Source organism: Schistocerca piceifrons, chromosome 4 (genome assembly GCF_021461385.2).
Source record: "Schistocerca piceifrons isolate TAMUIC-IGC-003096 chromosome 4, iqSchPice1.1, whole genome shotgun sequence".
Lineage (NCBI taxonomy): Eukaryota > Metazoa > Arthropoda > Insecta > Orthoptera > Acrididae > Schistocerca > Schistocerca piceifrons.
Window position 1 is genome coordinate 653,114,733 of NC_060141.1, and position 21,189 is coordinate 653,135,921.

The 21,189-nt window shown below is 43.5% G+C and overlaps 1 protein-coding gene and 1 non-coding gene across 2 annotated transcripts in view; both read left to right on the plus strand.

Annotated features, from left to right (window-relative positions):
* Positions 1–21,189, plus strand: part of LOC124795312 (glutamate receptor 1-like) — a 1,309,547-nt gene that overhangs the window by 1,267,619 nt on the left and 20,739 nt on the right. The window contains exons 16-17 of the mRNA XM_047259283.1: positions 10,759–10,867; positions 16,187–16,324. Coding sequence (XP_047115239.1) covers positions 10,759–10,867; positions 16,187–16,324 — 247 coding nt within the window. The remainder of the gene's footprint in view (positions 1–10,758; positions 10,868–16,186; positions 16,325–21,189) is intronic.
* On the plus strand, positions 10,156–10,229 carry Trnat-ugu. Its single transcript has one exon. It is a non-coding gene; the product is annotated as a tRNA-Thr (tRNA).

Below are 21,189 nucleotides of genomic sequence, written 5' to 3' on the forward strand. Positions count from 1 at the left end.
GTTGGTAGCGAGACGGCGGAAGTGCAGCGCGAGGCCACTTTGGTTATTCATAATTCGCATGCCGGACTTCCTGGAGACCGGGTGCGTGGCGCGTGCTGCGCCCCTTTGTTGGCGCACAGGTCGGGATTTGCATGCGATCGGCATCAACATCGGCATCAGGCGGCGCTATCGCCACATCTGGCGTGACGCAGGGCGGCGCCGCCGCACGCAGCCCTGACCACGACACGCACGGCGCGTTGCGTGCGGCCGCCCAGTAGCACGGCGGTCGCCCGGAGCCGACGCCGATGCTGGCTGCGCAGACAACACGTGTCGCAGATGGGGAGGGCACTAGGACTACCATCTTCTGGAGATTGCGAGGAAGACCTATATATTTCGTGCAACTGCACTCTAAAACGAATAAAACGATGCACCACGATGGAATCAACCGAATGGAACGGAAATCGGTAGATGTGACGTGCGTGTACAGACAGTTGATAACAAGTTCAGAAAAATAGGATGATTTATTCAAGAGAAAAACTTCACTGGTTGAGCAAGTCAGTATCGCGTTGGTCACCTCTAGTTCTTGCAACCAATTATTCGGTTTGGCGTTGACAAATAGAATTGCTGGATGTCGTCTTGAGGGATATCGTGCGAACTTCTGTCCAAATCGTGCAGACTTCTGTCAAAATCCCGAGTTTATTGGACGGGCCTGCCCATAATGCTCCAAACGTTCGCAAATGGGAGGGGTCCAGCAACCTTGCTGGCCAAGGTGATGTTTGCCAGGCACGAAAACAAGCAGTGGAAACTCTTGGTGTCCGCAGGAGGGCATTATCTTGCTGAAATGTAAGCCTACGATGGCTTGCCATGAAGGGCAACAAAAACAGACGGAATATCGTGGAGTTCTGCTGTGCTGTAGGGCTCCCGCGATGCCCGATGACCGTGTTTAGAGGCAATCCAGACACAACGGGGGGGGGGGGGGGGGAGGGGGGCGGGGAGGAAACCAATATGACCGTCATCCGGCATACACCCCCACAACCAGGAGTGATGGTCTGGAGTGCAACATTTCATAGCAGGTTACCCACGGCCTACGCTGTACACTGCCTGACAAAAGGAGTGAAACAGTAGGAGGAAACCAAATGTGGCTTCACGATTGAGTGGGTATGTGATGTCATGCCAGTGATTTCTACGTCAGGTGAAATTTACAGAAAACTCGGCAGTATGGGTCCACTTATCGGTATGATATTTCACTCCCTCTGGCCTAGATTCAAGCACTGAATTGATTGAAAATAGTGTCGTTAAGCTGTTGAATTCTATCCTGAGGCAAACTAGCCCACACCTTTGTAGGCCTAAATGGTCCTTGATATCGGGGATACCGACATTACGGCAGAGTTAACGCCCGAGATGGCCAACATGATCTATTCGCAAAATATCTGGGGATTCTACTGCCCACGAGAGTTACTGAACATCACGCGGACAGTTCATAGAGACACATGTCATGAGTGGACGAGCATTTTCCTGTTGAAATACAGCATCGTAGTACTGTCACATGGGAAGAAACACATTAGGATGCAGGATGCTCGTGACGTACAGTTGTGCCGTCACGGTTCCCTCAGTCACTGCCAGCCATGTCCTGAAATCATACCCGACGGCTCCTCAAACCATGGTGACAGGAGTAATACCACTGTGTCCTCTCTAAAACATTGGAAGACTGGGACCACTCCGCAGCTCGTCGCTATAATCGCCGACGGTAGTCACCACGGGTAGTGAAGCAACGGGATTCAGCACGGACCACAATGTTACACCATTCATCAGCAGTCCAGCCTTCGCAGTGATGACACCACTTCAAACGCAGCCGTTTGTGTTGTGGTCTTAATGGCACCCTAAGGGTGGGGTGATGACTCCTTAGCCTGGCTGGCGCTGGAATCCAACCAATGGCACGGGATGACACAGACTGCTGGAGGGAGTTCATTACTGGTTCTCGGATGGCAGTCGCATGTGTGATGGGGCTACGAATTGCGTGGTACACAATACGATGACTGTCACATTTGGTAGACAGACGACTACGATCTAAAACTTGAGGACGAATATGCCTGCCCGCCCTAACATTCTCATACAGCCGAACGTATAGCCAGTGACACATCGGAATGCCCCAGATGTCTGGATTCTGCACGATTCGACCAACCGACAAAATGGAGTCCCCTTTCAGACTGTCTCATACGAATACGGGCTTCGTCATACATTCTCAGTGGTCTTTCATCTGTCGCTATTCACGCCCCTTACATGTTCTACCAGGCTTGCTGACAACATGGACAACGCTAATGCACTCTGGTGGCCGTTGTACATCTCAAAGGCAGTTACAACTCTAACTGCTTACATACTCGTTGATGATGTATACCTGTACGATGTTACATCGACATCCGACCATATCTTCTCGGTGTTTCACTTTTTTGATAGGCAGTGTTAGTAGATGAAGCCCATATTAAAGTATAACAAAACTTCGTCGACTTAAAGGGAATTCTTCGAAGGAAGACGATATAGTTCTCGCTAAACATTGCTAGGTAAATTTAAACAACCTCTTTAGGACTACGTATGACTTTTCAAAAATGGTTCAAAAATGGCTCTGAGCACTATGGGACTTAACATCTTAGGTCATCAGTCCCCTAGAACGTAGAACTACTTAAAATTAATCAATCTAAGGACACCACACACATCCATGCCCGAGGCAGGATTCGAACCTGTGACCGTAGCAGTCGCGCGGTTCCAGACTGAAGCGCTCGGCCACTCCGGTATGACTTTTGTGGAGTCACTTCGTATATCCCACGTATCATGAGAAAAAACTAAGACATTTATGAAACACACAGAAGGATACCGATAGATACTTATACCTCAGTCACTAGTCAGTATCAGAAGGGAATATAACAGATAAACCGATAATACTGATTATTGATATGAAGTACCCTCCGCTATACATTCTACAGTGGCTAGTGGACTGCATATCTGAGGTGCCTACTTTGAGGACATTGGGAGAGGACACGATTAAAAATGTTCAAATGGGTGTGAAATCTTATGGGACTTAACTACTAAGGTCATCACTCGCTAAGCTTACACACTACTTAACCTACGTTATCCTAAGGACAAACACATACACCCATGCCCAAGGGAGGACTCGAACCTCCGCCGGGACCAGCAGGACACGATTAGTTTGCAAGTCTGAGGAAATGGTAGTTGAAGCCACGCCCATAGAATTCACCAGACGTGATTTACGGCAACTGTGGTATACCTATCGAAACACGGAACGTGGACTGAAAATGACCATTTCCTTACCTTTTCCGGATGAGAATAAAAACAGCAGGGTTCGTCGTTGTCGACAGCGTGATCATTACAGACAGAGCACTAAGTACGATAGGACCAGGCTGAGAGGGAAATCGGCCGTGTTCTTCTATACTGGCTTCCGATTTAGAGAAACCATTGCAAAGTTACATACAGGTGATCTGGACTGATGTAACCTGTCCCTTCAGAATGTGAGCCCAGTTTCATCATCACTGAGACGTCTCACTTGGTTTATTTCGAGATCCGAGGAAGGAGTACTTTGCGAGATACGAAATGTGGGATGCTAGTTTCATTTTGCGAATATGTTGATGGATTCATCGGAAATGAAGACTAATGGTAAGGTACTTCATACGACACTCAGCGTTGCCGAAAGCAAAGTGCTCTTCATCACAGATTTAAGTGAGGTCGACGCTTTACTGAAAAAGAGCAGTCAGTGAAAAAAAAAGAAAAAGTGAATGTAAGAAGAGCAGTACGGAATCTGGCAATGAAATGGAATTTAAATTTTGTCTACTGATCTGAAAGATTTCCTAATTAGTTATGGTCCTACGTTAAGACAACAAACTGATCAAAGGCATCTGTACAATCTCCCAGTGACTATATTTGAACTGAAGCGGAGAAAAGCCGAAATTCTGAACTTATACGTCCACAATACTTTAACTGTGGAAGATAACTGTGCGATTCCTCTTAGTAACCACACATGATTTTCTGAATAAGAGCCATTCATCTGGGATAGGAAAATCGACTAAAATTGTTCCACATGGAGAATGCAACTAGACCTGATTGAATATGTACGTTTCTGCACAGTTTAGGTAGAAAGAAAGAAGGCTATGGTTTGAAGACCCGTCAACAACGAAATCAATAGATACACGGCAAACGCTCGGAGTGGTGAGGCCGTTCGGCTGTGTTTACCTCATAGGAACCATCCCCACAATTACCTTAAGATAATGAAAATCATAAGCTATGTTACTGAAGCGGGATTTGAACCTCCCGAATACAAGCCATTATCGTCTACATCTAAAAACCATGTTACGGTTTGTAATACATTGTACTTCGTGTACCATTATCACTTCCTCTCTGTAGTATCGCAGTCGCGCATGATAGATGGAAGAACAATTCTTGGCAAACCTCTGAATGAGCCCTATTCTCTCTCATTTTACTTTCATGGTCTTTTCGCGATATACATTTATGAGAAGATGCAGTACATTGTCCGACTCTTCTAGGAAAGTAAGTCCTCGGCAGCTGAGCAGAAAAATCACTTTGTGATGCACAACAACTCTTTTACAGCATCGGCCAGTGAAATGTGTAGGGCATCACCGCTCAGTCTTTCGTGCTTGCTAAACGAACTCGTTAGGAAAGACACTACTCTTGTTAGGAACTTCTCTAGTTCCTCCATCATTTATACCTGGTAAGCCTGTCATGCTGACGAACAACGAACAAATATCGGTAGAACGATAATTTTTTAACCTACTTCATTCTTGAATGGTCTGTACTCTTGAGAGGTCTTTAAATGAATCTCGATCTGGCATTTGCCTTTTCCACGATAGGTATTATATGGTGAGTCCAGTTTAAATCGCCCCGCCAGCATATTTCAAGATATATGACTGATGTCGTGATTGTTAAAGAAAATCTAGTGATGCGGCTATCACTATTCAAATCCTAGCCTTTGCCACTTAGGATCATTGCCCGCTCCACAAAAGGTTTCTGGTCTCATTCCCCATCCTACATTAGCATACTCCTTACGACTGAAAGAGATTGTCTAGTTATATTTGCTGCTACTCAGATGTTGTAACTCTATATATAGTTGTATTCTGTAACATAATAGCTAAATGAATGTCCACTAAATGGCTTCGTCGTTTGACTTAAATCCACTGCATCCTGGGAAATTCTTTTTTCAAGGTGTTGTTGTTCAGGACTTTAGTAGGAAGACCGGTGTGATGGAGCTCTCCACGCTATTACATCCCTTGCAAGGTTATCCATCTTTGCTTACGTACTGCTATGTGTATCCATTTGAACCTCCTTACTGGATTCAAACTATGGGGTCTTTCTACAAATTTAAATCTCCATTCTTCCCTCAGAGACTGGCGTTCCAGATTATGTGTTGTCAACTGATTCCTTAGTTTCGTCAGTTTGATTCAATAGCCCCTTATTAATAATTCGACCTACCAATTTAATCTCCAGAATTCTTCTGCAGCACCCCATTTCGGAAGCTTCTAGTCTCTTCCCGTTATACTGTGTATCGTCCACGTTTCACTTCCGTTCGAGGCTACACTGCCGTGAAATACCTTCAGAAGACTTCCAAACACTTAAATTTATACTGGATGTTAAAAAGTGTTGCGTTACTTATTAAGCGCCCCTCGTAAATATCCTGTCTTCCATTCTCTGTCATGTGTCAGCAGATGACCCACATGAAGGCGTGTATTTTTTGCGGAATATGGTCTCAATGTTACTGCTATAAAAATCTGTATCAACTGAAACTTACTCCGGGGTCTTACGTACTACAATGTCCATGTAGCTCAAATATTTGAGGCGAGAGATAATTTCCAATAAAATTTCTGAAAGTAGTCCTGAGAAAACTTTTTGCAAAAGCACTCGTATTTTCCGTACAGAATGGATAATCCAGTCCTATCGTGAAGAAATCCTTAACGGAGTTCCAATGTGGAATGTAAAGGGAGAGCTTGAGCAGTTAGGAAAAGTATGTGAAGCATCTGTACTTGGAACACAATGGCCCTCATAATCTTAAACATTCGTTTAGCAATTCCCCAGATGTGTCTGAACCTAGAGAAGACTCGTTCGAACTTTTGAATTGTTGTGTAAGAAACGGTCGCTACAGATAATCACCAACACTTCCCTCCACGGGAAGCTTGCAAATGTTCTTAATGACGCGACCTAACGCAGATGCCAGATGAGTCCTCCATTATAATTATAGGAAACTGGTATCAGCTCACTCAACTCTACCCAGTTCCGTAGCGATAATTATAGGCAAATTACGACGACACTCGGTAAGCGAACGTCGCTCATAACGAACAGTGCACGCTGAGCCAGCACATCCCGCCTCCGAGGGCTGCCCCGGTAATCCCCCGTATCCGAGACAGGACCACCGGCTGACGGGGGCCGTCCACTGCTGACGACAGATGGAACGGTGAGAGGTCACTGCACCCGCCTCTAAGGCCAGGGCGGTCTGCTAAGCGCCGACAAGTCGTGCAACAGTGATCGCAAGAGAACTCCGTCGTACATGTTTACGACTTGCTTCTCAACAGTGAATCTTAATGCGTTTTCTGTACGTATAAAATGAATAAGAAATTTCAGCTTATCCTCTAGTTATACAAATTATCCAGCAGTATATCACACTTTTCAGGTAAGGGAAATATCTATTATTACAGTTTACTCCTCATTAACCTAGCGCTCAATCTAGCCCAGCAAATGAACCACAACTCTGTAGTAATAGTCCACATACGTTAAAGATTTAGCAATTAGTGTATGTGGCGCAATTATATTTGCGAGAAGATACGAAAGGCTGTTATAGTTTGGGGAATTCATACAATAGCATTAACTACTGATTTACAATGGACCAAGTATTTTCACTTTTCTACATGTGTGAATTTTTGTTGAACTGTTCTCATTTACAGATGATGCCTAATCCTCCCCATTGTTTACCGACGTCCTTTTCTCCTCTAACACCCTGGTGCCGTTATGTCAGCCACATCTTATCTGAAACAGTAATGTTGCAGCCAAAGTATGGTGACACAAGCAGGTTTCCGATCAGATGCCTCTGCTCATGGTTCTGCTTCAGTAATGGTACTGCGAGCGATTAACGGCCTTCCTCGTCAACTGAGGTCTGGCAGACAGGCATATAATGCAACCAAAAACAATAAATTAACACTAGATTTTAATTTTGATAGAAATTATCGCCTTTTTAATGTCAGATCTAGCCTCAGGTCTCTTTATTTTTTGCGTCATTACATCGCATTGCAAAACCAGCAAGGAAATACGACTGCATCGTGGTGCATTATTCAGTGTTCGTATTTCTTACTGCTGCATCGAAAGAACGGTCAAGTGCATGGAGTGTATGACACAATACCACTGGAGAGATACCGTTTTGAAATCACGGCATGTCATCTTGAATTACGCTGCACACAGTATCCCTAATTCACTAGAGATGAACAAACAGCGAACAGAGCATCTCAGATGTAAGTGGAGTTCATATTCTTATACACAACTAGTTCAGAGCAATAGCATCTTTTTAAATTCAAGGGGTGTATTAGGAATGTATTAGTGACAAAGAACTTGTCGTTTAATTAATGAACGCCATGGTTAAAAAATGGTTCAAATGGCTCTGAGCACTATGGGACTTAACATCTATGGTCATCAGTCCCCTAGAACTTAGAACTACTTAAACCTAACTAACCTAAGGACATGACACACATCCATGCCCGTGGCAGGATTCGAACCTAGAACCGCACGGCCACACCGGCCGGCTGAACGCCATGATTCCATTAAAAATTTACTAGTATAGTGGCTCTTCATCGATCGTGCCTGGAATTTTAAGTCTGCCGTATGCTACCGTAGACCATCACAAGTAAGCGTAGACGACGATAGACTTCCTGACTTGGTCAGTTAAGGTCGTAATAACGTTACCCGTACATTAGAAGTGTTCCGTATCCGTTAACATTCATTACTTCGATCGCTTTGATTGCGTATGCCCTCAGAGTCATACTAGTTTCTCGTCGAAACTTCGGAAGCGATGAATCGGCTAGAAACTGAGTGAGGATATATAAAGGAACGAGTACCCTACGGAACGTTTTCGTTCTACACAGCTGTCCTCTTCTCTGCTACTTACAAATAAACAGTATTTATAGCAAAATTGAAATTGCCAATATTTAATTCAAATTTCTTTCGGAGGTTGTTGATTTGTACCGTGAACGATATTGTAGCAAAGATAAAAAACAATACAGATTTATTATATAGGACAAGAAAACGCAATTGCTCAAAAAGAGTTAAATTAGAACAACACATAACGAAAACATATCACACATAGCTTCGTACTTCGTCGATCATATATAAAATATGGTTCTGTTATTATCAAAGAAATTTCGCACTTATTAAAAATAACAAGAAACGCTTGCCTTTTATCGTGATGAAGAACCTTCTATTGAGTACAAAAAAGGCAATAATATTTTGTACATTTCTATGTCTGTGCATGTGAACTAAACTTGCACCAAAATTAATTGTTTTGTTAGATAAAAGTACGGAAGGTACGCAATCAACTAATTTTTCCCCTTGTCACGTGCACATGGCAACGGCCTTTCCTCAGTTGATACACTGGTTCCCGTGAGATCACCGAAGTAAGCGCTGTTGGGCGTGGCCGGCACTTGGATGGGTGACCATCCAGCCACCATACGCTGTTGCCATTTTTCGGGTTGCACTCAGCCTTGTGATGCCAATTGAGGAGTTACTCTCCCGAATAGTAGCGGCTTCGGTCAAGAATACCATCATAACGACCTGGAGACAGGTGTGCTGACCCCACGCCCCTCCTATCCGCATCCTCCTCTGTGGATGACACTGCGATCAGATGGTCCCGGTAGGCCACTCGTGGCCTGAAGACGGAATGCTTTTTATCACTTACACATTATATTTCATAAGGATACAGAATATACAATAGACTAATACTGAGCCACGGGTGGCTCTAGTTATGTGCAAAACAAACAAATAAACGAAAAAGAAAGACAAGTCGCCGGCTCGTAGGTTCTCTCTCACAGATTTATTTATGTTACTACCGGTAACCTTACCATTTACTACTTCATTTACTACAACGACCGCCGGCCGGAGTAGCCGAGCGGTTCTAGGCGCTACAGTCTGGAACCGCGCCATCGCTACGGTCGCAGGTTCGAATCCTGCCTCGGGCATGAGTGTGTGTGATGTCCTTAGGTTAGTTAGGTTTAAGTAGTTCTAAGTTATAGGGGACTGATGAACTCAGAAGTTAAGTCCCATAGTGCTCAGAGCCATTTGAACCATTTTGACTAAAACGACCTAGTCTTAGCAGAGCGCAACTCTGATCATATGTGATAGTATATTCATGGTTAGACCTTGTAAACTATTACGCTATTATACAAATCAGGAAAGCTGTGCTATTACGTGAACCAACTGTCGGATCATCTTTGAAACTGAATTCATGCAGCGACAACGAAAATTTGCAAATCAGTGCACCGTCGCATAGAAATTAACAAAATTCAGCATGTGTGTCCTTTTTCTGGCATAAGAGGTGATAATGAGCTGGCGGTTGCACATTAGTTGCGTGTAAAAGTGATGCGGAAGGACCTCAGCACGGAGAATTTAAGCATAAGATGTTAGTTCGCTAAGTACTTTCTTCCTAAAGATAAAAGAAAATGCGATGTCTGGAAATGAATACACGCTTACGGAAGTCGTTACTGTTTATTCTCATAACGGAGGAAGTTAATTATTGGACGCTATCCATACGTATGGCTACAGAAGAAACCCGTAGTACTGCAGGCAAAATGTGGAACAAAAACTACTTTGTCGTCCTCTTCAACCATTTGTCTGTCTACTTATTTGGATATGGCGTCTGTTCTTTCGGACATGTCCGAAAAAAACAGGCACCATATCCATATAAGTATATAGTTCTGGCAGTACCGGCCATGACCTTCTTCTTCTGTGTGGATGCAAACATATTCCCCGAACTCTTACGGGACTTGGTTAGAATGTCTTCCACGAGTAATGAGTGTATTGGGGTGGGACACGACGAGTGTAGTGTGTGGACATACAAGTTGAGAATGTGGGTCTCGCGGGAGGCGTGCGCGAGATAATCCATGCAGTCGCACTTTCCTCTGTGCCTCGGTGGTTCAGATGGATAGAGCGTCTGCCATGTAAGCAGGAGATCCCGGGTTCGAGTCCCGGTCGGGGCACACATTTTCACCTGTCCCCGTTGATATATATCAACGCCCGTCAGGAGCTGAAGGTACTAATTCAATTCATGTTTGTCTGTCTTGTTGGCTGCACTCACCGGCACCAGCTTCAGATAATTATAATTTTTTAATTATGTCGGTGCCTTTTCTGACTTCACAGTCGTGCATTAATCCAAAAGAGGAACATGCGTGTGATGTCTGAATGAAAACTGCCTAAACTTCGTTCTGTCACCAGGTGTTCGTACATTTACTCAGAGTGTGGGAGGGGGTTGAAAGGGAGGGGGGGCGTTGTGTTTGTGAGACGGAGATGTGGTCAGGCTGACATGTCTCTAACCATGAGAGAAACCCCCTGACAAGACTGTCAGAAAGTCGATCCGGATATAACTCACCTTCCTGTCTCGCATGGAATTTTACAGCTGTATGAGCATTAATGAAAATTCAGTCTGTGACAAAACTGGTAATGGAAGTTTAATGTTTTATGTGACAGCACTAGCAAGTTGTGCTTCACAGACGTCTTTGTTCGTTGCAGGGACCCGATTAACCTGGCTGTTCTGACGCTGATCGAGAACGGCGAGCTGACCAAGCTGAAGAACCGCTGGTGGTACGACCGCACCGAGTGCAAGCACAGCGACAAGCAGGTGCGTGCTGCGTGCCTTCAGCAGATCAAACTGGCGAACCTCCTGCACTTTGCTGACGCCACTACTCACAGTTTCAGTACAACCCAGATCACCGTCATGTACACTCAGCGTGACTGTGGAATGTGTGGGTAGGATTTTAATAGCTGAAGCTGCCGTTACTACCCATAATTTCACTACAGTAGAACATCCTCGTCATACACCGGGTGATTCAGCTGCCCCTACTGTTGTCGTTTTATGCAACCCGCAGTGTTATATCTGGCCTTCAAAAACCACGTGCGAGACTTTCATACGTCTCGTCCGCGACGCACAAACTGCAGAGCAAAATATGAACATGGGCATTTTGTTGAATAGTTAAAATTTCATACACCGGGTGATTCAGCTGCCCCTACTGTTGTCGTTTTATGCAACCCGCAGTGTTATATCTGGCCTTCAAAAACCACGTGCGAGACTTTCATACGTCTCGTCCGCGACGCACAAACTGCAGAGCAAAATATGAACATGGGCATTTTGTTGAATAGTTAAAATTTCATACACCGGGTGATTCAGCTGCCCCTACTGTTGTCGTTTTATGCAACCCGCAGTGTTATATCTGGCCTTCAAAAACCACGTGCGAGACTTTCATACGTCTCGTCCGCGACGCACAAACTGCAGAGCAAAATATGAACATGGGCATTTTGTTGAATAGTTAAAATTTGTACTGGGATACATTTCCTCTAGATGCCGTAGTTTTCGAGTGATTCAAGAAAAACGTACAAAAGTGACTCTGACAAGCACACCCACACTGAGCCCCCACCATCCAAGATTTCAAGTATCTTGTTCGCAGCACACCCTCCTACCACTGCATGAATTATTACCCACACTCGGCCTTTTTTTGTCTTCACTGACGGGCATTATTACGGCAACAGCTTGGTCAGGCATTAAGAAATGGTACAATTAACGTTTGTGTAAATTTTACCTCACAATTTTTCGAATTTAAACAGCAAAAAATAAACAGTTACATCGTTGTTTTCATCAGACATTCTGACTACGAAACTACTGTGCTTCTAAGGGTTAAGTTTTGATTGAACTGTCAACGTAATTACTTGTAGTTTAACGTTTACAAAAGTCGGTTTTCCTTCATTAAACTCATTAGCACTTTTGAATCGTTAATGGTAAGTAAGTAGCCAACTATGCTCGTGACGTAATAGCCCAATCAGTAAAGACAAGATCGAATATCTGGAATAGTTCTTGTGGTCGGAAATTTTTCCACAGTGGAAGCAGGGATTGCCACGAACAAGGTACCATACTAGAAATCCTGGCTGGTGAGGGATGTGTGTGGGATGGAGGTGCGTTTGACGGTCGATTTTGTATGTTTTTCCTTGAATAACTCGAAAACCGTGGCCTCCAATGTATCCCAGTAGAAAATTTAACTACATTATATTTCCTACAGAAAGGTCCTGCTTATTTTTCGTGTAGTACTAATCTCGCGCGTTGTTTTTGAATGTCAGATTAACACTGCAGGTTGCATAAAACAACAACGGTAGCGGCAGCGGAATCATCATGTATATGCAGTGTGAATGTGAAATTTGTGGACAGAATTTTGAAAACTAATACATTCACCGAAATTTTGATATAAAGGATTCCTACTTTCCAATAACTCATTACAGATTAATTATGTCTGTGTCTTACCCCAATTCCTTTCCTGTCTTTATGTGACTGTGAATACTAGCACTTCATTTTGTGTAGTTCTAAGAATGACGTGTCTACATTCTAGTGTTTTTCGCTGTAGAGAGCAGACTTAAATGTCTTAATGTCCCTACACCCGATATGTGAATTCTGATGGCGGTAGGTATCTGTTTTTTGAGGTAGTGCACATAAATAGTTGCTCAACTAACACTGTTCCCATCAAGAACAACACATTCAGATAGCGAAATGTTCCTGTACAGAAAGTACCTAAAATGTCGACCATCATAATTTCCTTATGGGCCCCACACGCCTTCCGTTTCACAAATACTAGCTTTGGTATACAGATATTCTCAGAGAAATACAATCGCAAAGATTATCAGGGCAGAAAGACAACGTATTATGCTGTGAGGAGGTACTGTTGCTAAAGTGTTCTTGAATTTAAAACACAGGGAAAAACAAACGACTGTCATCTGTGCTACTTTAATTTAGGATTTATTTACTTTATAATCATCCGTTGAAATTTGTGTGTAGAAATAAGCATTTTGAATTATTTAATTAACGGATATTGGCATGAAGTCGTAGCAGGATCTACTTATGCTTATTACTCGTTGATGAGCATGCTACCAGAATATTCATCTGGTTAATAAAATTATCTTCCTATTATGGAGAGATATGCAAATTATGTAAAGAGCCGTGCTAATGTTACTAAAGCACGCATTATTCAGGTGCACACGAGCCGCTTTTAAGTTGATTAAAAGCAAAACTTGTTTTTCATCTTTTAATTGAGTGAACTCTAGAGGTAACCGGAATAACGAGGCAAAGGTTGGAAAAGTATTACCCGTGGCAAGAGGGTACATTTCAATCTATATAAATACAGTGACGTTCTTGTAGATCATTGTAAAACATGTACTGAGGATTCGTTTCGCGATACTGTCCTACTAGTCCGGATTCACAACTGGAAACTGACGTCATTTGTGTTTCGGTAACAGTTTTTCAACCCTGCCTTTTACAATCCATGTGGTGAGATTCGACGGTCATAGAAAGATTTTCCTGGGAATCCACAACACGCTACTGTATGTGTCCTCTAAGTAATTACCTCAATGAAGTGATTAACACCGAAGAAATAAACTTGTAGGCAAGGAAACAACGAGGACTTTCGACGACGACTCATTTGGTTATCTTCCATGAAACTGGGAAGTAAGGCCATTTGCTAATGACAAGTATATTTTCTTACTAAAAGCAAATATTTTCTCAGTTCCTCTCAAGACAATATTGTTTATCTTTGTACAGCCCCTTTAAACAGCTAAAAGTTTAATTTTTGCACTACTGAAAATGACAGTTTTACTTTTGTCGTGACTTCTAAATTCATTTTGTTCTATTAACCACTTTTTTATTTGGGTGATTGAAATAGCGTAAGAAAAAGGTTTTCTTCATCAGGGTAGTCTCTCATAAATTTTCTATAAATTATCCAGTGCAGGGAGATAATGTACACGTCACATTATTTCTCACTTTTTCAGAAAGATTCGTTTTCCCGTCACATTTGCATTGCCATCATACTCAAACTCCACAAAAAGACTTCACAGCCGTTTTTTTTGTGGATGCTTTAGGCGGAAGAGCGGTACCAATGAGTCGAACTCTATCAGTGGAACCAACTATCGTGGAACTGGGGTTTAGAGTTCAGTTGCCAGGTCAGACGACCATATTTTGATTTTCCATGTCTTCTATAAATCGATAGGAGTACGAGGCGTGTTTTTAAGTAAGTACCGTTTTGCAATTTAAAAACGACGTGCTAAGATATGTCAACAATTTTATTTTTACTCGAAAGGCTGTACCTTAATCTACTTTTTCTACATAATTTCCATCAGTATTGAGGCACTTGTCGTAACGTTGTACCAGTTTTTGAATACCATCCTCATAGAAGTCTGCCGCCTGACTTGTTAACCACTGCATCACCACTGTTTTGATATCGTCTTGAAGACGCTGACCGTCCAGGTGTTTCTTCAAGTGCAGGAACAGATGGTAGCCATGTGATGAAATCTTCGGTCTGATTCGCCACATGTGGACGGGCATTGTCTTGCAGCAAAACGATGCCCTTGCTCAATTTGCATGGACTGTTGCTTTGATTCTGGTGTGACGTAGGCCACCCATGTTCCATCGCCCGTAACGATTTGGCTTCAGAAATCATCACCGTCGTTGTGGTACCGCTGAAGGAAAGTCAATACACTGTCTAAACGTTTGGTTTTGTGCACATCCGTCAACATTTTCGGTACCCAACGTGCGCTCAGTTTTCGGTAATTCAAGTGCTCGGTCACAGTGCCATACAAAACACTACGAGAAACATTAGGAAAGTCATCCCGCCAGGAGGAAATCGTAAAGCGTCTGTTTTCTCTCACCCTATTGTCCACTTCCTGCACCAAACTTTCATTAACGACCGAAGGACGCCCAATCCGTTGTTCATCATGGACATTTGTACGGCCACCTTTCAATGCTCTCACCCACTTTCTTACCATTCCATCACTCATAATGTTTTCTCTGTAAACTGCACAGATCTCACGATGAATATTGATGGTTTTTAGGCCTTTAGTACTAAGAAATCTTATAACGGCCTTACTTCACAGTCGGTGGGACTCACGATTATCGGATGCATCTTAAACACTCAGTACACAACGTAAACAAGGAAGAATCATATTGTAGTGGCGTCAGTGCGTAGATTAAGGTACAGGCTTTCATGTAAAAATAAAATTATTGAGATATTTTAGCAGGTCTTTTTTTAAATTTCAAAACGGTACTTACTTAAAAAACATGCCTCGTACATACCGGGAATGTTTCCTTGGAAAGGATACATCCCGTTTCCTACGCAGCGTGTGTCCCAAGCGGCTTGTGCTCCGTCTCTAGTGAACTGGTTGTCGACGGAACGATAAATCCTAATCTTACAATGCCTACTTTATGTCTAGCATTCGCGCCATTGCTGATTTATTTACGGGCAAGAGGCCGTGGTCTACAGCTGTTCGTCGCAGATTCCAGGGGCGTCGTGACCTTACAGTCGGGGCGTCGTGATTGATTCATTAACATAATAATTTCGTTTGTTTGCTGTCTGAGTGAAGGAACAACGGGTGCACTGTTAGTGATATCAATCGGGCCGGCAATTAAATGTCGTAGTTGAGTCTTATCGTACTATGGAAGTCATTTGCGTTTATTCAGTGACGTTCAGTTTGAAGATTAGTTTTGTCGAAAGCAATTCGTTTTCAGTGGGATTGTCTACTGTGATACGTGTTTCGATTGTCACCGTGGGCGAATTTTTAAATGTCATAAGAAACGTGGTACTTCAAATTTATCATATAGTTCTACAACACGACTGGAGTAAAATACAGGGAGTGTGGCGACAGCAATTTCGGTTTTACGTGTAGCTGCTACTGTTGGAAGTGAAGCAAGACCACAGAGTATTATTTGCTTCGTAGTCCTAGTTACTGGAAGTATACTTCCTAATGAAATGAAAGGACATCTGCATTCAAATTACGAAGGAAATGTACAGGTACATAAGGAGGCCACTTAGATGTCGTGCGAATGCATCACGATTCAGTATTCGCAGAGCAAGAGCAGTGACTGCTATCAGTCACGCAGAAAGACCACCAAAACCGGATCATTTGTCTGCAGGACGCGACGCGGAACGAGCTGTCGCTGAGCAACGTGGCGGGCATCTTCTACATCCTGATCGGCGGCCTGCTGCTGGCCATCCTGGTGGCCCTCGCCGAGTTCTGCTACAAGTCGCACTCGGACGCGGCGCGCGCCAAGGTGAGCCAGGCGCACCTCCCCTGCTGCGCCGCCACATCCCACTCTCCCTACTTCTCATCACACTGATACACATATCACAATAAAACTGAATTAATTTGTAACTTTTCCTGCATTACACTGAGAGACCCCAGCTAATTCTGATCATATAAAATTTACATTTCACGTCACTGTTGTGAGGTCATAATGTACAGGGTGATTCAAAAAGAATACCACAACTTTAGGAATTTAAAACTCTGCAACGACAAAAGGCAGAGCTAAGCACTATCTGTCGGCGAATTAAGGGAGCTATAAAGTTTCATTTAGTTGTACATTTGTTCGCCATTTCAGCCAATAAAGTTTTTGGTCCCTTTTTCTTCGAAGGTGCTATTGTAACTGGACTACAGTATCTGGAGATGTTAGAGAATTGGCTGTTCCCTCAGCTCGAACAAGAAGCACAACAATTCATATTTCAGCAGGATGGAGCGCCACCACATTGGCACTTATCTGTCCGTAACTACCTGAACGTCAACTACCCGAGGCGATGGATCGGCCGCCAGGCAGACCGTGACAGAGCACTTCATCACTGGCCTCCAAGAAGCCCTGATCTTACCCCATGCGATTTTTTCTAATGGGGGTATGTTAAGGATATGGTGTTTTGGCCACTTCTCCCAGCCACCATTGATGATTTGAAACGAGAAATAACAGCAGCTATCCAAACTGTTACGCCTGATATGCTACAGAGAGTGTGGAACGAGTTGGAGTATCGGGTTGATATCGCTCGTGTGTCTGGAGGGGGCCATATTGAACATCTCTGAACTTGTTTTTGAGTGAAAAAAAACTTTTTTAAATACTCTTTGTAATTATGTATAACAGAAGGATATATTATGTTTCTTTCATTAAATACACATTTTTAAAGTTGTGGTGTTCTTTTTGAATCTCCCTGTATTTCTTTTAGGTGTAGTAATACTATATCAGTTTTTGCCAGTATGTGGCATTGTTGTATGGGTGACAATAATATAACGATAAAAACTACATAGATAAGTCATAAATTACGCAGGGCTAATCTGAACTCCACCGATAAAATTTTGGAGGTTGTTCAAAGATACTTTCGGAGCATTTAGATACACACATCAAAAAAAGTTTTGGATCACATCCGTTCCGAGAGTTCCGGAACCTGTACAGAAATTTTGAATAGAAATCAACATAAACATCATTTCCGCCCTTTTTATTGCTCATGAAAACCACATATTGCATGTTGTACCACCATACAGCGAGACCTTCAGAGCTGGTGGTCGAGACTGCTGTACACACCGGCACCTCTAATACCCAGTAGCACGCCCTCTTGCATTGATGCTTGCCTGTATTCGCCGTGGCATAGTATCCACAAGTTCATCAAGGCACTGTTGGTCCAGATTGTCCCATTCCTCAACGGCGAATCAGCGTAGATCCCTCAGAGTAGTTCGTGGGTCACGTTGTCCATAAACAGCCCTTTTCAATCAATACCACGCATGTTCGATAGGATTCATGTCTGGAACACATGCTGCCCGCTAATCGAGCGATGTCGTTATCCTGAAGAAAGTCATTCAAAAGATGTGCACGATGGGGGCGCGAATTGTTGTCCATGAAGACGAATGCCTCTCAAATGTCCTGGCGACGAGGTTGCACTATCGTTGGAGGCTGGCATTCACGTATCGTACAGCCGTTATGACTCCTTCCATGACCCACATAATGCCAGCCCAAAACAACAGGGAACCTCCACCTTGCTGAACTCGCTGGACAGTGCGTCTAAGGCGTTCAGCCTGACCGGGTTGCCTCCAAACAAATCTCCGACGGTTGTCTGCTTGAAGGCATATGCGACACTCATCGCTGAAGAGAACTTGATGCCAATTCAGAGTGGTCCATTCGGCATGTTGTTGGTCTGTGCTGCATGGTCCCTTGGTTGCAAAGATGGACTTCGCCGTGGACGTTGGGAGCGAAGTTGCGCATCATGCATCCTATTGTGCACAGTTTGACTCGTAACACGACGTCCTGTTGCTGCACGGAAAACATTATTCAACATGGTGGCGTTGCTGTCCGGGTTCCTCCGAGCTATAAATCCGTAGGTAGCGGTCATCCACTGCAGTAGTAGCCCTTGGGTGGCCTGAGCGAGACATGTCATCGACAGTTCCTGTCTCTCTGTATCTCCTCCACGTCCGAACAACATCGCTTTCTTTCACTCCGAGACGCCTGGACACCTTCCTTGTTGAGAGCCCTTCCTGGCACAAAGTAACAATGCGGACGCGTTCGAACCGCGGTACTGACCGTCCAGGCACGGTTAAACTACAGACAACACGAGCCGTGTACCTCGTTCCTGGTGGAATGACTGGAACTGATGGGTTGTAGAACTTCTTCTGTCTAATAGGCGCTGCTCATGCATGATTTTTTACATCTTTTGCAGGGTTTAGTGACATCTCTGAACAGTCAAAGGGACTGTGTCTGCGATACAATATCCACAGTCAACGTTTATCTTCAGGTGTTCTGGGTACCAGGTTGATCCAAAACATTGTTTTGATGTGTGTATAAGAGGCCTGTGGATTACTGTGGAATGTTTCAGAGTAATAATGTAACTGTGATTTTTTCGTTGAAATGTCACCGCATCAACGTAAACGTCTGTGAAAGGAAATCACCAAAACATGAAACACGTAACGCAGATTAATGTATTAGGTTAGTGCATAAGTTTGTAGCGTTTTCCCTTAAGTTTTAGCCCGGGTTCCCGGGTTCGATTCCCGGCGGGGTCAGGGATTTTCTCTGCCTCGTGATGACTGGGTGTTGTGTGCTGTCCTTAGGTTAGTTAGGTTTAAGTAGTTCTAAGTTCTAGAGGACTGATGACCATGGCTGTTAAGTCCCATAGTGCTCAGAGCCATTTGAACCTTAAGTTTTATAAACGTAACAGACATACGTAACAGAGTTTGGTCGTCACCAATATGTTCTCATTCATTATTTACGATAGTCTGCCAACGTTGGGCTAACTGTTCGAGTACGCGACTGTAAAAGACATGTGGTTTTGAGGCGAAGAACTCGTCGAGCTATGTTCGGAGGGCTTTTGCAAGCAGAAAGGAAGTTCCTTGGAGACTGCTCTGTAGAGAACGGAAAAGGTGAAAATCTCAGTTCACAAGATCAGATGAGTAAGGTGGTTGCGGAATGACTTCCCTACCCAACTCCTGTATAGTGTTTTTTGTAGAGTATTAGAATGCCGGCTGGCGTTTTCCTGGAGTGCATCTCTTCACGCGGTCTTCCTAGTCGTTGTACTTGGATTGCTTCTGCAAGACGCCTCAGTTGTTGACGATAAATGTTACCAGTGATGGTTATACCTCGGTGAAGCAATTACTACTACACCACACCGTCGCCGTTCCATCAGCTACGTAACACTATCTTTTGTGGAGGCGCGACGGTCTTTGTACGTGGAGTTGCTGCTTTTGCTGGGCTCAACCATCCCATTCTTTCCCTTCCTAGCATAAATATACCATTTCTTGTCACCAGTAACGATACAGGATAGGAATGCTCGGAGTTGTTGACGAGACAATTGATGACGAGCAAGTAGAGATGCCTGTATGGCCACCTGCTGATATTTATGATTTTGGCTTACAGCAGGCGGTACCCACACAAGGGATGTCTGAACCTTCTCCACTGCATTCAAATGTCGAACGATGGTCAAATGATCACAGTTTATCACATTTGACAGTTCTCGAGTACACTGACATGGATCATTGTGTATTAATACGATTAAACCATCTTCTTCAACCTCGAAGGTCTTTATGATTGTCACTGACGTCAAAACAATCCTCCTTATAACGAGAAAACCATATTCTCGTCGTCTTCTGTCCGATGCTACTACTCCGTACACGGCGAAAATGTTTCTGGCTGCCTCCGCTGCCGGCAGCCATCTATTGGACTCACACAGAAGGAATTCTACATCTACATCTACATCTACATGGATACTCCGCAAATCACACTTAAGTGCCTGGCAGAGTGTTCATCGAGCCACCTTCACAATAACTCTCCATTAATCCACTCTCGAACAGCGCGTGGAAGAAACGAACACCTATAACTTTTCGTGGGAGCTCTGATTTCTTTTATTTTGCTATGATGATCGTTTTTTCCTATGTAGGACGACCTCAACAAAATATTTACGCATCGGGAGGAGAAATTTGCTGATTGAAATTTAGTGAGAAGATTCCGCCGCAACGAAAAACGTCTCTGTTTTAATGGTGTCCACCCCAAATCCTGTATCATGTCCATGACACTTTCTGCCCTATTTCTCGATAACACAAAATGTGCTGCTCTTCTTTGAAATTTCTCGATGTACTCCATTAATCCTATCTGGTAAGGATGCAAACCGCGCAGCAGTACTCCATAAGTGGACGGACAAGAGTAGTGTATGGCGGTCTCTTTACCAGATCTGTTACATTTTCTAAGAGTTCTGCCAATAAAATACAGTCTTTGGTTTGTCTTGCCCACAACATTTTCTATATGTTCTTTCTAATTTAAATTATTCGTAATTGTAATTCCTAGGATTTAGTTGAAATTACGGCCTTTAAACTTGACTGACTTATCGTGTAACCGAAGTTCAACGAATTCCTTGTAGCACTCATGTGGATGACCTCACACTTTTAGTTATTTAGGGTCAACTGCCAACTTTCGCACCATTCAGATATCTTTTCTACATCGTTTTGAAATTTATTTTTATCTTCTGATGACTTCACAAGACGGTAAAGGACAGCATAATCTGCGAACAACCTAAGACTGCTGCTCAATTTGTCTCCTAAATCGTTTATATAGATGAGGAACAGCAAAGGGCCTATAACATTACCTTGTGGAATCCTGAAATCACTTCTGTTTTACTCGCT